This window comes from Crotalus tigris, unplaced genomic scaffold (genome assembly GCF_016545835.1).
Source record: "Crotalus tigris isolate CLP2741 ecotype Arizona unplaced genomic scaffold, ASM1654583v1 scf7180000017791.1120302, whole genome shotgun sequence".
In the NCBI taxonomy this organism is placed as follows: Eukaryota; Metazoa; Chordata; class Lepidosauria; order Squamata; family Viperidae; genus Crotalus; species Crotalus tigris.
Genome location: NW_024096638.1, coordinates 1,022,570 through 1,038,885, shown reverse-complemented (window position 1 = coordinate 1,038,885; position 16,316 = coordinate 1,022,570). Strand labels below are relative to the sequence as shown.

General features: G+C 47.6%; 1 protein-coding gene across 6 annotated transcripts in view; it reads right to left on the bottom strand.

Annotated features, from left to right (window-relative positions):
- STAG3 (stromal antigen 3) overlaps positions 1-13,775 on the bottom strand; it is a 29,804-nt gene extending 16,029 nt beyond the window's left edge. For 3 of the 6 annotated variants that reach the window (XM_039342448.1, XM_039342451.1, XM_039342450.1), the window contains exons 1-13: positions 13,388-13,775; positions 13,214-13,306; positions 12,966-13,062; positions 12,794-12,873; positions 12,446-12,650; positions 12,204-12,355; positions 5,192-5,265; positions 4,986-5,109; positions 2,968-3,066; positions 773-852; positions 484-591; positions 231-333; positions 15-126 (exon numbers count right to left, since the gene is read on the bottom strand). In XM_039342448.1, coding sequence (XP_039198382.1) covers positions 15-126; positions 231-333; positions 484-591; positions 773-852; positions 2,968-3,066; positions 4,986-5,109; positions 5,192-5,265; positions 12,204-12,355; positions 12,446-12,650; positions 12,794-12,873; positions 12,966-13,062; positions 13,214-13,306; positions 13,388-13,606 — 1,546 coding nt within the window. In that variant the 5' untranslated portion in view covers positions 13,607-13,775. The remainder of the gene's footprint in view (positions 1-14; positions 127-230; positions 334-483; positions 592-772; positions 853-2,967; positions 3,067-4,985; positions 5,110-5,191; positions 5,266-12,203; positions 12,356-12,445; positions 12,651-12,793; positions 12,874-12,965; positions 13,063-13,213; positions 13,307-13,387) is intronic. The other 3 variants (XM_039342449.1, XM_039342454.1, XM_039342453.1) reach the window with 2 other exon arrangements.
- Positions 13,776-16,316: the final 2,541 nt, after the last annotated feature.

The window sequence follows — 16,316 nt, the reverse complement described above, 5'->3', positions numbered from 1 at the left end:
CCACCTCTGCTCACCTTCTACGGGGGATTCCTCCAGCAGAAGGCCCGTCGGCACCTGCCAGTCCTTCAGCAGGGCAGAGGCAGAGTCCCACAGGCTATCGACCAAGTAGGCGGCGTGGTCGTGGAACTGTGGGCGGAGAACAGAACACTGCAGTAAAACCAGCCTGGCTAAGGGTCCCCCGCGGGGGCTCTGTCTGAACCTTCTCTTTGGGGTTCAAACTTTTCACTCACCTCGCTTTCAATAAAGAACACCAAAAGCCATTGAAGGAAGACACGCGTGGCCTCGTGGCGGTCCCCCGATTTTCCCCTGGCATCCACCTTGGGTGCCAACAACCTACAAGCCAAGCCACCATCGTTAGGAAACAGAGGCCAAGTCAGAAATCTTTGGGAAGAAGCAGGAAATTGCATTCCCGTGCACTACAACAGCGCTTTCTCAGAATGCTGAGGTGCATGGGAGGGAGGGGGGAGGAGGACAAAACCTTACTTTTTGTACAAAAATTCACCTGCAGCAGCAGCTACAGGACGACTGGAGGCATAAACCAGTGGTAAGACCCTTTCACAGTCAGCATCCGTGAGGGCACCGTCCGTATTCCTGCAAAGAGACCAACCTTCAGTGCGCCTGAAAATGCCAGTCCCCAGCACTGCTAGGCAAGGGTGTAGAGAGGGCAGGCCCAAAGCATAGAGAGGGGACCCTCCGCCAACGCAGAGAACGCTGACTCTGAGGAGTAATTCAAATGCCAACAGGGCCTCCAGACTGCTCTGGCACCACTTACTGAAGGATGAGGGTAAGCAGCCTCACAGCTTCCGCTGCCACTTGGGGCTCCTTATCCAGAACCATGGACACAATCCGTTCCTGCAGTAAAACAACAACTGGAGGATACCGACATCATACATGCAGCGCATGTATATTACTCAACAGATAAAATATGTTTCTGCTTGCTGGCTTATTGTTTTACATAATCATTACGTATCTTTGTTGTCAACGTTTTGTAGTTTATGCAAGTTGTCACAGGGGCACGGAATCTCCACCACGTAAATATGTGACTCTAGGAACTTGCCTCCAGTCAAGACTCCCCTCCTCTGCCAGCACATTGTGGAGGACAAATAACACAGATCTCACTTATAACATCTGACTGCTCTCGGGGACCCTGAACCTGGACAAGAGCAGGCAACCCTGAGACTGCTGGATGACCCTGGAGGGGAAGGAGCTGGGTTATAAAAAACAGGCTGCTGCCTTTTCCTCCGTGTGAAGGGAGATGGGTATAATAAAAGATACTTTGTTGAAAGAGGCTAATGCTGGTGGAAAGGCAGGCTTGGAGCCTCCTTAGAAATACAGAATTTAGACCCACCAGGCGTGCTGGTAGTAAGGTCGGGTCTTGTTTTTGATCAAATGCTATATTTCCACTGCATTTCTCACGTATCAGAAGGCACATGAGCTTTGGGACTCCCCTGTGTTCTTCTGGTGAAGAACCCAGCGACCACTGTAGTTGTGCTTGAGCATAAAATACTTCGTTGTTTTGGTACTTTAGTTAAGTGGGCATTTACCGTACCCTACAACAAAACTGTCCTTTTTGGGACACAGTTAAGATGTGAGTTGCCTATTTGAGGGTGTGCAAAGTACTTCGTTTTGACGTCTCAAAAACAGAACTGTCCTGAGCATTTCTGGAAGTCTTCTCCAGCCACTATACCAACTGCAAAATAATTAAACTTCAAGAATGAATTTCCCAACAAATAATTTAGCCACAGTGCTCTGTGCTAGTTGTCTTTAAAGGCAGCCCAAGTTACTCTATATTACTGTAGCATACAGTAATTGTGTGATGGTTTGGTGATCACAATATGCAAGTTACAAAAATTAAACTTGTTAATTACACTTGTCAAATGAAAAGAAAAAGAGGAAGCTTAGAAAAGTTTCAGCTAAGAAAATTTCAGCAGGTGTGACCCATTACTCCAACAATTCTAATTTCTGACTGAAACAGACAACAAATGGCAGAGATGAGGCTCCTTGTCTTAAACTGCACCCAATAAGACTGAGCAGTCTCCAGGAGGACACCAAAGGGGCTGGGCCCTGGACGGGGAGCCCCTTTAAGAGTGGGGGTTTTATTCTGTAAAAACGAACAGATACAAAAGTGGTGCGTCCTGAATTCTGTTCCAATGCAATCTCTTCGGTTACAATACTAACAGAATAACAGAGTTGGAAGGGACGTTGGAGATCTCCCTAGCCTACTAGTTCAACCCTCTCGCTCAGGGAGGAAACCCTAGACCATTTCAGACAAAGAGTTGCCCAGTCTCTTCTTAAAAATTTCCAGTGCTGGAGCATCCATAACTTCCAGAGGCAGGCCGTTCCACTGATTAATTGTTCTAACAGAGAAAATTTCTCCTTAGTTCCAGGTTGCTTCCCTCCCTGATTAGCTTCTTGTCCTGCCTTCAGGCGCCTTGGAGAATAGCTTGACTCCCTTTTCTTTGGGGCAGTTCCTGAGATACTGGAAGACGGCTACAATGTCACACCTAGTTCTTTTCATTAAACTAGGCATATCCAATTCCAGCAACCGTTCTTTTTATGTTTTAGCCCCCAGCCCCCCTGATCATCTTGGCTGCTCTTCCCTGCACTCTTTCTAGAGCCAATGGGGATGCTGGAAGGAAGGTCTGAAGTAGCTCCTCACTCCCACCTGTGGCCATTCTGATCTTCTGTTTAGGGAAGGAAATATCTATGAAACCGTGACCCAAGAGGTTGCAGGTTGCCTAGTTTATTTCTGAAAGCTTTTGTTAGTTTCTTACTTAATTTATATATTGCCCAACTCCCAACAACCTTTTGAGGATGCTCGCTCATGAACTAGGGATGAGACAGCAGCAAGGGGAAAAGTGGGTGTTTCCAGAGTATGCAATTAAGAGAAATGGAGGACAGAGTGACCTATCCTATCAATACAACTCCTGACTGTCAAAGCTAGTGGGAAACGTTCTGGCTGCTTACCTTAAAGCGACCGGTGAAAAGCTCCATCTGCAAGGCTGTCTCTGGGCTGCCGTACAAGCCTTGCAGGGCAAGGAGGCACCTGAGCCGGACCTCCCCCTGCTGCAAGACAAAGCCTGTGTCAGAGCCAAAATCAAATAAGGTCTAAAAACTGCAAGGAGTAACACCAAGTCTTTCCCTTTCTACTGAATTTGCATTTGTCAGCTCTGACAAGTAACCGACCATCATCAGGTTCAGAAAGTGGCAAGGGCAACAAAAATGGTCAAAAATTGAAAATTGTTCAAATGAGAGACATTTGACCCTTAAGAAGCAAAGACTGAGTCAGCATGATAACTTAAATGGGCATATCCTAAGTTGTTTGTTTGTTTGTTTATGAGACTTATATACCGCTTTAAATGCAAGCACTCTCTAAGCAGTGTACACCAGTAAGCAATGTATATATATATTTACACTGCCCCCAACAATCTGGGTCCTCATTTTACCTACCCCGGAAGGATGGAAGGCTGAGTCAACCTTGAGCCGGTGAGATTTGAACCACTGACCTGCTGAACACAGTCAGCTAAAGTGGCCTGCACTACTGCACTCTAATTGCTGCGCCACTCGGCTTGTTCTTTATTACCACACAATGCAGAACAACAGAAGGACAGCCCTGTTACTGCAAGACCAGGAAAGGGAGAATACAAGCGAGTTAAGCTCTCCATCAGGGGCAATGCGGTTTGGATCCCTGCATTCAATCCTGAAGGGGCCTGAACTCAGGGGTTTCAATTTTAGGAAAAGTCCTCATCTCTGTTTGAACTTCATTCTTCTCTCAATCATCACAATCAATACACAGACACGGGGTGTTTGCTCAAGGGTTTTGTTGTATAACAATCCCAATACATGAATCAATATACAGAAGAAGAAATCCTACAAAACTGGAACAACCTCTAATCAGCTATCAAGCCTGGTCCTCCGTTTAGTAGAGAGATTTAAATTAAAGCCTCACAGACAAGTGGACTCCTGGCTTTTTCTTAAACACACCCACTAATATTAAGATGCAGAGCTGGTTAAATAGCACTGTGTTTTCTTCTGAGTAGGAATAGGAAGGAGGCCACCCCTACTCTAAGGGACTTGCAGTTCCTTAAGGAGGAGGTTGCAACAGGAAAGATATACTTCTAAGACCCCCAATCCCTTTCCCTTCTAGATGTGGGGGGTGGGATACGAAGCATTCCTTGCTGACTCAAAGATGAGGAAGATTTTACCACCAGGATCAAGCCCGGCGAGCAGCTTTGGAATGAGAAAGAGAACTGGATCACGCTGTACAGGCAGTCCTCCACTTATCACCATAATCGGGCCCAGAATCCCTGTCGCTGAGCGAAGTGGCTGTTAAAGTGAGATGTCATGTGACCGCTTCACTCAGCGACCGCAACCTCAGATCTCCCAGTTAGGGTCATTAGAGCAGTAACAGTGCTAACTCAGCCTTCCTGTCTCAGCTATTGATATAACTGGGACACCTGGCAGCATCCCTTCCCTCAGGTGGAAGTGCTGCAGAGGCACATGGGTAGAATGGGCAAGGAAGAGTCACAACGGCCACCAATCCAGGAATTTCTTCTTGTCAGGGTAAAGGGGAGTGGGCACCGATGCCACTCTGATACGTCCCACTGTACTGAATTAGCACCAACAATCTTAAGAGGATGACAACAGTGTAGCTGCGCAGAGCATCTGGGAGAGATCCTTCACAACATGCAAAGGGCATATGCAAAACACTTTTTCAAATCGTTAAAGCACCCGTGTCTTTTGCAAACCAGAGGCAGCTGGGAGCATCTTTTGAAGAAGAGCCCGTCTTGAAAGAAGTTGTGGCTGCTTTAGCACTTCAAAAACAAGCAGGCTACGGGCAGGCTCTCGTCTGCTACAAAGCATCTTGTTTAAATGTTTTGCATAGTTCTATACAAACAAGCAGATGGGCTCATAATCCTTGCATAAACTTTTAATTCCTGAATATCCTACAAATATTTTTTTCTGCAAGCGTCCTGGCGACCCACCTTGTCATGAAGAGTCCAGCCAATGTACTTGAGGTAACCGTCAGTCAGGAAGGAGGTGGCGTAATGTTGTATCCACTCACCCATCTCTCCAATGCAAATAGCCCGGATTTCAGGTATGAGGTCCCTTGGAAAGCAAACAACCGGGAGAGCCATCAGGGTCCAGATCCTAAGCCTGCTCCTTTCGCGCATGCCCTGACGCCACTCACCGATAGCGATGAACGAAGACTCCCTTGAAGAGAGCATTCATCAAGGTCTCCAGCTCTTCTTGCTTCTCCTGGAACTAAAAACAGGTGAATTGCTGGCAGAGAGATGATAGCAGTCAATGGTTGTCTTGTTTACAACTTTTAGAAAGGTTTAGATAAAATAATTTATGGTTTTGAACACTGTAAAACTGAGTTTGAAAGAGAACGGAGATCAATGCTGAACATACAATTGCTAAAATGTATAAACTTATTGGGATTTGAAACAAAAGAACAAATGAAAAAATGTAGGCTAAAATGGGCTAAACACTTTGGTTCTAATATATGATGAAACAATGACAAGTATTTGGATAAAAGAATTGAAATTTATACTAAAACACTCCTCTTTTATGACCCTGTAATCCCTTAATTCAGAGTCAGGGTGACCGGATGGAGCAGAGTTACTAACCCTAACCCCAACCCTAACCCTGAAGCCTATGTGTGGAATTCGCAGCAGGTATTTTTTCTCTGCGCCCCAGGAGACGGAAACATCTGCCCCTGCCTAGGACTGAACTCTCAGCCTTCCGAGTGGGAGGCGAGTCTCTTCACTGCTAGGCCACCACATCGCTCAATTGAAATTTATGCTACAATTCTAAAAATAATTTTTATAGAATGTATTGTTGATATACGTCACCAGATAAATTATCTAGAATGTATAAAGGCACTTCAAATTTAGGTTGGAAATCTGAACAAGAAGGGACAGTTTGTCATGTTAGCTGGATGTATTAAAAAAAAAAAAACTGAAAAAATTCTGGTTGCGAATAGACTGATTCGCAGGGTGTTAAACATTCATATACAACTGAGGCCAGAGGTTTTTATTTGGGGGTTGATGGACAAACACTTGAAAAAAAAGAAGGCATGGAACTGTTCCTGTACATAACTGCAGTTGAGATTATTGCATGGGAGGATGCTGTCAGGTCCCCGTCAGAACGCTACCATTCCTGGGGAGGGGGGGGGAGATGGTTACCTGGGGACTGAAGAAGTGAATGCTTGGAAATGGGCTATCAGGGCCATCTGGACAGACTCCTTTCCGGCCAGCTCCCACCTCTTACCAAGGTCACGGGGACAGGGAACGACTTATCAGTCATCTAGCACCATGGACAACATCAAGACCGAGCGGAAGACACGGGGTCCGACTGCTGATGATAACAGAGGCTCACAGCTGCCTCAACAATTACATAAAATGCCTCACTGTGCAAAACCTCCTAGGCAGCAACCCCACTGGACCACAACTCATGCAAAGTTTAAACACAAACCCAAGACAAAAGAAGCACACTGCCCTGCAAAGCAAGCTATCCAAACTAGTGGCCAACAACCCCCACAGCAATGAACAAGCCTGGATCAAGAACCTCTCCAACCACCTTCTTCTTCTCAAAACGCCTTCACGCCATTGGACTGGCTCCCAGTGGGCTGGGGCTGGAATGATGGGGACTCCAGATTCCGCCTGGCTTCTCTGCAATCGCTTCCTCTCAGTAAAAGGTCCTTTTGAAATGACGCTTGTTTCAGGGGTCAGGCTTTCCTGAGCAGATAGCGGAGGCAGGACCTTACAGATGTGGCATAACCCATAATGGAGGGACTGTTATGGAATTTGCTAAATTGTCTTTTTTTGAGAAAAGGCAATATCTGTATTTATTACTGACTGGAAACCCTTTATGGGCTTTTTGTGTGAAAAAGAAAAAAGGGAACTCATGATTTATATTTTTGATGATTAGACAAAATAGCGAAAGGCCAAAGGCCACAACTTGGCATCTCTATTTGAGGAAGCCAAGCAGTGAGTCCTGATCCCAGGCAGCCTCTGCATAGCTGGAGCTGCTGCTCCTAATCAGTCCCATGAATGAATCCAAACTGCTTCTTCACTGAAGCTTCCTTCTCCAAAACTCCTTTCCTCCCTGATGTGGATAGGATAGGATATAGAATAGGATATAGGATGGAATGGAATAGAATAGAAAATATGGAATGGAATGGGATGGAATAGAAAATATGGAATGGAATGGAATAGAAGCTGGAAGAGACCTTGGAAGTCTTCTAGTCCAGCCCCCTGCTCAAGCAGGAGAACCTATACCATCTCAGACAACCTATACCAGTCTCTTGTTAAAAATCTCCAGTGATGGAGCACCCACAACTTCTGGTGGTGAGCTGTTCCACTGGTTAATTGTCCTCACTGTCAGGAAGTTTCTCCTTAATTCCCGGTTGCTTCTCTCTTTGGTCAGTTTCCAACCGTTGTTTCTTTCCTTCCCTCTGATGCTTTGGAGTATGGATTCCCTCACGCCCCTTGTGCAGTTTGTATACTCCCCACACCTTCAGTAACCATCTCCTCTAACTCTTATCCAACTGCTCCATCCACTCAAATCTTCACTGTTTCTAAAATTCTCCTTCATTTACAAAATCTCCCCTTTAAAGTTTCCCTTCCTTCCTTCCTTTTATTCTTTCACATCCACTCATTCCCACATACTGTTTCCCTTCTTCACTGTAAAACTGTCCACCTTCCAGAACGGTTTCCCGGCCATCACTCATTCCCAGGGGGAAAAAAGCCAACCTTGAAGGTAAAGTCCTCTCCCCATTCCTACTTTAGAGACAATGCTGCCCCTATTGTGACTATACGATGCTGTTTGCATTCACAAAACTGCCCCAACTGGGAGGAAACTTATAAACATGGAACTGGCAATAATTTTGGGAACTAGACACCAAGGGGTAATAGTCCTATGCACACAAAAAGAAATAAACTTTTCTAAAATCTTATCCTTCAAATCTCACATGAGATTTTCAAAAGCAGTCAGAACTGAGTAACTTTAATTCCTATAACTGGCAATTGTGCTGACAGTTTTCCAAGTGAGTGCCCGGTATCTCTGATCAGAGCACTGATTTTGCTGGCCTAGCTCAAGGATAGTTTTAAAAAATCCAGTTTCCAGAGTGTGAATTCAATGACCAAACAAAAATTTGGCAATGACCCAATAAATGTTACAGAGAAAACCCTTCTACAGGGGCACCACCCACTGCCTAAAAAGTGGAGACAGGCACGCTAACCAAAAGACAGCGGCCACGCTTGACATGCGCCATCCAGTTTTGGTCACCACAATACAAAAAGATCTTAGAGACTCTGGAAAGAGGGCAAAGAGCAGCTGAGATGGTCAGGGGTCTGGAGGCTAAAGCACATGAAGAACGGTTGCAGGAATTGGATCTGTCTACCCTGATGAAGAACAGAAGGTCTGGGGTGTTCCTGCATTTGAGCGGCTGCAACAGAGAGGGAAGGGGGGGGGAGGCATTTTCTCCAAGGCCTCCCAAGGGCAGGACAAGAAGAAGCAACGGATGGAAACTGATCGTGGAGAGAATCAACCTGGAACTAAGGAGAAATTCCGACACTGAGAACAATTAACCAATGGAACAGAGGTTGCCTTCGGAAGTTGGGCATGTTCCATCTTCTGGAGGTGTTCAAGAGATTGGACAACCATCTAACTAGAATGGTATAGACTTTTCTGCTTGAGCAGGGGGTTGAACTAGAAGATCTCCAGCATCCCTTCCAACTGTTATACCCTCACTGTTCTGCAGCCATGTGTAGACTGCATCAAGGCAGAAAAAAATGGAGCAGCTTATCCCACAGGTGATATTTTGGCATGCCCACATGGGCTCCCCTTCCTTTGCAAGATGAGGTCCTGGAATCCTCAAAAGGTGTGAGACGGGTGACAGGTATGTGGAGAGCAGCCAAAACCCTGCGGGGTCCCTGCAGGGTGGGACAGTTTGGGAGAGGTGGGGGGGGCTGCAGCATCCTTGTGATTGGTCATTAAGGACCAATGACTGCAGGAGCACAGCCGAGGCCATAACTTCAATATAGGGTCCTATGTAGCCTTTTGAGAGGTCAGTCGTAATTACAAACAGCCATTAAGCGAAGGGTCCTATCCCGCAGGATAACCCGTAGTCAAATTTGTTAACTTGAAAATGTGCTACCAGACTCCTCCTGATTTTTAGGATAGACCAGAAAGGGATAGGGGTGCCTTAATTATTTTCACTCAATTCATGCTCCAGGACAAGATGGGTTGCCTCCCAATGCACAGAAGGAACCAGCAGCGATTACAAAACCATCCTCAGTGATATTATCATGAACTCCCAAAGGTCCAGTGAGGTTTCAGATTGGAGCAGAACAAAACCATCCCCTTAAGAATATAAGTAATGCCCTTTGGGATTGGAACCCTGGACCGCCTGGTCCGGCAGTCTATTCTCACCAGAAAGCCCACTAATCTCCTGGCAGATGGCCTTCAGAGGCAGTCCCGCTGCTCCCGAGACTAGGATCTCCTGATCCTCGTGATTTCCATGAATTGGCCTAAACTTTTAAAAAAATCTAGAACAGGGAGGAGAAGCCAGGAAAAGCTACAGATACTGTCATCATGATGACTATACTTGGCAAAGCCCTCAAAACAGGCGATGAAATGCTTGAAGGGCCATGCTACAATTACCAGCAGTCAGCAGGGGCTCTCACAAATTGTGCAAGATGAACTCTGGTGGAGAATATTTGTGTAGCTCACGGTTGAGTGGGAGGTCCTGCGTGCCAGGCTTGTTTTCTTTCAGACATTTCACTACCATATCGTCAGTGCTAGCAAGGAGTAAGGTCTGTTCTTCTTTTACATTCTGGTGGCTCGCTCTGTCGGAGGGGGTGGGGGAGTGATCCCGGTGGTTCCTTGGTTGGGCTATCTACCGTTAGCTTAATTAGGGTCTGGTTTGCTTCCTGGTTATTGATCTGATATTAATGTTGGTGTTAATCTCTGCTCATCTGGATGTGGACTGCTGGTGAGGGGGTCTTTTTGTGATGGTCTTGATAAGATGAACTCTTTATCTTTTTAAGGCCCCCTAACGCCCATCCTTTTCACAGCTTGTGTCGGTTGTGCTACGCTGGGTTGAGTGGTCAAAACGGATATGGCACAAGAAGAAGTGGATAATGGTTGTCTGGACATTTTGACTACCCGTTTGGGCTCTGCTGCCTCTTTGATTCTGGGGTTTGAGCAGTTTGATTTGTAGTTTGATTTTCCTTCTTCCGGCACGTCTTTGGGAAAGAGTCTTGATGGTGGTTGTCAGCCTTTCTACGTGCCCTGGGGTGATGGTCTGTTCCAGCTGCTCCTTGAGGTTTGCCACAGTATGCTGATATTTGTTAAAGGTTTGTATCTGTGATTGTTAAGCCACATCCTTTTTCACCCACTCTCCTGGGCTATTTTCCATCCAGCCGTGCGGTTTATTGGAGGTTGGTATCTGGCAGTGGTGAGCAGAGGATCCTGTTGTAGGCATTCCTGCAGGAAGGAAGGAATAGCTGCTCCTTGGTGAAAGAGAGCCTTTGCACAAATGTCTTCCCCCTATGTGCATTCTGAAGCATCTGGCGCTGGTATGTGCTCCTGATGGAGAATGTTTGTAGCTCAGGGTTGACATGAGAGGTCCTTGGTGCTCCCAGTTTGGTGGTTTCCTTACAGAGGTTTCCTAACCGAAATATACGTCATCAGTGCTAGCAGAGAGTGGGGTTTGCTCTCAATTTATGTCCTGGTGGCTTTCTCTGTCAGTGTGGGCATTGGTGGTTCTTTGGTTGGGCCGTTTACCATTAGCCTCCTTGGAGTATTGCTCGCTTCTTGGTTGTTGGTCTAATGTTAATCTTGGTGTTAATCTCTGCTCATCCGGATGCTGATTGCTGGTGAGGTGTTTTTGGTCTCTTATCTTCTTAATGTCCCCTTAACGCATGAAGGAGAGCATCTTTAGAGAACCTCTATCCTTGGCTCTGTGGTGTTGAATACTAATTATTAATAACTTGGTGGAGGAACCTGATTTATAGAGTCTGTAGCCAAAACTAAGCTGGGAAATATTTTAGATGGAAATAATTTAAATGGAAGACTGGGGGAAAAAAACAACTCCAGACTTGAGCAACAGCACTGGGCAGGGAGAAATATTCTGCATCTTAGTAGGAAAAACGGAGGTGTAGTGTAGTTATTAAATGGAGGGGGGGAAATGGCTTGGCAGTGAGAGGACATGGGAAAGGGATTTAGCGTCGTCTACTGCACATCAAACATGAGATGGCAGCGTGATGTAACTTCTACACAGGTAAATCCACCTCAGGGCACGTTAAAAGGTACAAAACCTCGACAATGGAAAGAACTGTTCTACTCTATCTTGTCCCAATGGCCACACCCTGTTTGGACGCCTGTGTCCAGTTTTTGGGTACCAATGTTCAAAAAAGTAGAGTTACCAAGATTGAGAACGAACCAGGAGCCAAGTCTTTTGAGGGCCTGCGTAGCCTATTGAAGGGAGCCATCTAAGAGCAGTTTTCAAACACCTGAAAAGTTTCAGAGAGATGACAGAACTGACATGTTCTTTACTGCCCTGGAAGGCAGGACCAGGACAAAGCATTAATACTATGACGAAAAAGTTCAAGTTAGATATTAGAAGAAAGTTCCTCAGGGTAAGAGGCATCGGTCAGGTGGCCACATGTAGCAATGAGAGGCTGTATAGTCATCTCTCTGAGACAATTTAGTGGATCCTGCACAAATTAGGGATTAATGACCCAGGGGTCTGAGGCTAAGCAACAAGATGCAGCCAAACAAGTCCTTTAACCGGCATTTTACCTTGCATAAAAGAAAATAAGAGCAGTCTTCAAATACCTCAAAAATTGATATTCAAGAGAAGAGTTGCTTTTTCTCTTTTTCCTGAGAGGGTGGGACTAAAACCAGTGAATTAAAAATTGCAAGTTCCAAATTAAACATTAGTACAACTATCTGACTATACAAAATATAAGCGAGTGGAACAGACTGCCACATGGCAGTTCTTTTTCTTTGCCAAGATCATCAAACGAAGGCACTGTTATATGTTTATCAAAATGATATAGCAGTGGATGCTGTGTTGAAAAAGGGGTTAGACTGGATGGTCTTTGAGATGCCCCTTAACTTTATGATTCTGTGACTGAACAAAGTACAGGTAAAAGTTGTCTTTATCAGGCTCCCTGTCAGATACTCACCTCCTTATGTTTCTCCAACAGCCCTTCCAGCTTCCCTGGGGCCCAGCAGCCCAGTCCCTTGGCCCGCTCAGTCTCATATTGTCGCTGAGCATTGTCTTTCTGCATGGTTACACTCAACGCCACGTGCACCAAGGCCGTCATCAGTTTCATAGCTGGAAGGAAAGAAAGGACCACACAGCAAGAGACTTCCAAGCACCAGGAAAGCCACAGTGGCCTCTCTTTTGCCCCAATTATTGCCCTACCTGCCAGGGTGCTGGTATGACGGAAGGCACGCACTTGAGAATCAGACATGCCAGTCAGGAAGGCAATGAGACTGTCCATCAAGTATTCATCATAAACAACATTATGCTGGGCACGGTGCACAAGCACCGCTATGAACTCACAGAATCCTGCACGGAAACGCCGCCACGTGGGAGTATTCAGCAGCAACGGGTATTCGGCTGAATCCTGGCATGGGGGGGAGGGGTGTGCAGAGAGAAAGATCCATCAGAGTCAACTGTGTCTCTGCATCTTTGGTGTGTGTGTGTGTGTGTGTGTCTGCCACCCACTCCCTCGAAGGGGAGCCTCCCCCCTCCCCACCCCCCCCTCACCTCCTCGAAGGATTCGGTCAGGCTTTTGATGATCTCCGAGTTCTGCAGGCCGCGGAGCATCTCCAGAGTCACGACGCCTGCTGGGCCCAGAGAAAGGCAGCGGGGGAGGAAGAGGAAAACGAGAACGATCCACCGGCCGCCACCCCGGCTCCCCCCTTCACCCCGTACTCACCTCGGCAGCCGCAGGCGCGCACCACGAAGTTCAGCAGCTCCGCGAAGCCCCCGGGGCGGTCCCGCCGGTAGCCCTCCAGCCACTCGTCCACCAAGGGCTGCGGCGGGGGGGGGGAGAGAGGAGGGGCGACAAGAGGCCGGGCTCGAGGCGGGAAAGGCCGCTCGGGGCTCCCCCGGCCCCTCACAGGGCCCTCTGCCCCCGTCGAGGGAGCGGGGAGGGGAGCGCGGCCGCCGCCCGCCGGGTCTCACCTCCAGGGCGCTCCTGCCGGCCTTCACCGCCTCGAAGAGGCCGCCGGCGGATCCGGCCTCTTCCGACGCCCGCGGCCTCGCCCGCTTCGGCACCTGAGCCAGGCGGGAGGCAGAGCCGCCGTCAGTCACCCCGCGTCGACCTCGCCGCCCTCGCCCTTCCCCCCGCCTGCCTACCGGGGAGCCGCGGCGCCTGGCCGGCCGCTTGGCGCGCCGTCCTACCGCCGCCTCCGCCTCGACGTCGCTGCCCGAGTCCCAGCCCGCACCGCGCCCCGGCTCGCCCGACGCCGCCGCGCTCCCAGCAGAGGAGGAGGACGACGAGGAGGAGGAGGCGGTCGAGGCGGCGGCGGAGGCCGGGGCGGGCCGGCGCCTGAGCGCCATCGACGGCGGGGCCATGGCGGGGACGGCGGGAGCGGCCTGAGGGGAGCGCGACGACTCGCCGGCCGCGTCACGTGACTGCGAGGCCGCCGCTGCCGCCACCTGCCCGGCACGCGGGGGACCTCCCGGCCTGCGCGTGCGCCGCCTGGGGCGGAGGGGCTCTTCCCTTCGCGGACTCCCCTCCGCGGCGTCTGGAAAGGAGCCAAAAAGGCGGCGCTAAGAGCGGCCGTCGGACAAGCGGCCGCCGAGGGGGCGGGCAAGGGGGACCCCGGGGGGGACCCTCCCCTCCAGAGGCTGGCAGCCCCTCCCTGGGGTCTCCGTGGGGGGGAGTCGTTCCGCAGAAGGAGTGAAGGGGGCAGCCCTGAAGGAGCGGCCGGGATGCCGGCTCCGTTCCTGGAAAGCTCCCCGGCCCGCGGAGCCTGGGGATCGGGTGGCCGCCCTTGGGCAGACTCTGCCGGGCCGGAGACCCAAAGAGGGCCCGGCCGATCCACCGCTCAAGCGGCTTTCCCTGGAGTGGCCGGCAGCCGCCCCCGAGACGAGCCGCGCTCTGGCGGGCCCTGTTGGGGGAGACCGAGGGCGGAGGGGCTCTTCCTGGGGTTGTTTTTTCTTTCTTCTCCTCTCGAGCAGGCCTCGCTTCTCGCCCCAGGAGCTGCTTCGGCCCTTTTTTGGCCTTGTGAAAATGAAAAGGCCTCCCAGAAAAGGTGCCTTTGGGAAAAGCCCCTTTGGGATGCCAACAGATCTGGGTTTCTTCCAGTGTACAAAAATATAAAAATGGAAATACTGGGAAACAGAAAAGAAGTTGGAAAAAGGAAAGAAAACATGGGATGATCTATGGAGGTTCTCCGTCATGCAGGTCCTGGTTGTCCCAAAGGTGCTTTTTTCCAGAGGCAACTGGACTTTCTTGTTTTTCTTTGAAGGCGTTTCGCTTCTCATCCCCAAAGCTTCTTCTGCTCTGACTGGACCGTGAGGGATAGAAGGATTTATACTCTTTGCGGGCCACCTAGTTATTTGCTCCACACTCATTTGCACCATCCAGGTGACCCCAAGGACATAGACAAACCTCCAAGTGGCCTCAACGCCTCTCTAAAAGAAGGCAAATGACCAGCTGTCTGGGAAGAGTATAAATCCCCCCATTCCACACCATCCAGTCAGAGCTGAAGAAGCTTCTTGGATGAGAAGCAAAATTCCTTCAAAGGAAAACAGTCTAGTTGCCTCCTGAAAAAGAAGCACCTTTGGGGAAAACATGGAATTATGACTTCCACCTCTCTTTCCACCAGATAATTGCCAATTTATTTTTCCCTTTAATTCTTTTTAATCCCCAAATTTTTAAATCATCAATTCAGTCTTCTTTTAATAAAAATATTTTGTAAAAAGCTTCCAGCCTTTTAAAAAGTCTTCATTTTTTTTTCCCCTGAGATTTTGTGAGGGAAACTCCCAAGAGAAAATAATTACTTGAGGAGGAATGTTTTTTTTTTTTGAATCCCAAGAACATGTTGCTGCATTACATAATTTTATTACATTTTATGAAGCATACACATAAAGAACAACATAATCCAACCATCTAGAGAAACCATAAAGAGTAAAAAGAAAATAGTGATAAAAATGTGAAAAGCTATAACAGAAAAGAAAATAAATGTATACAATGACTTCAGACTTCTTTTTCCAAGGATTTAAGGAACACTTACTTTCAACTTTTAGGTTAAGACTGTATTAAAATGTCCATTTTTCCCCCAAAAGAAATGAGGAAATAAAAAAGTTCTTTTTCCCCTTCTTAAATTTTAACAATCATCAAATCCATATGTCAAAATTGGATTTTTCTCCATCTTCTGCAAAAAGGGCTTCTAATTATGTATTAATATATATTGCACTAATACCACATAGATAGAATCAAGATCACGTGAATTTTTAGTACTGCTTTACAAAGCCTTAGTAAGACCACAGTTGGAATATTGCATCCAGTTATGATCACCACAATAAAAAAAGATTTTGAGACTCTGGAAAGAGTGCAGAGAAGAGCAACGAAGATGATCAGGGGACCGGAAGCTAAAACATACAAAGAACGGTTGCAGGAACTGGGCAGGGCTAATCAAATGAAAAGAAGGACTACGGGTGACATGATAGCGATGTTCCAATATCTGAGGGGCTCCTACAAAGACGAGGGGGTCAAACTATTTTCCAAAGCACCAAAAGGTAAGACTGGTTGGAATCTACCAAGGAGAGAAGCATCTATAACTAAGGAGAAATTTCCTGACAATGAGACCAATCAATCAGTGGAAAGGCTTACCTTCAGAAGTCGTGGTCGCTCCATCACTGGAGGTCTTCAAGAAGAGATTGGACAACATTTGTCTGAAACGGTATAGGGTCTCCTGCTTGAGCAGGAGGCTGGGTTAGAAGACCTCTGAGGTCCTTTCCAACTTTATTATTCTATGTTCCATGTTTTAATTGACTTTTCTCTCATAAGGGCCATTAACCTGGGCACCATTGCTCAATTGTGAGTATCATACGATCTTTCCAATACTGAACATATAAAAGACATGCAGTTGTGATATATAATTATGAGGCACCATGTGATTTTTCCAATGGTTTGAATTACATTAGAATTTTCCATCCAAAATTATTTAGCTTTTTTACAGGGTGGTAAAATATTCCTATATGAGTCTTACATTTCCATCAACTATTTGGGGATCCTTTATAGATTTTAACCAATTTATCTGGGGATAAATACCAT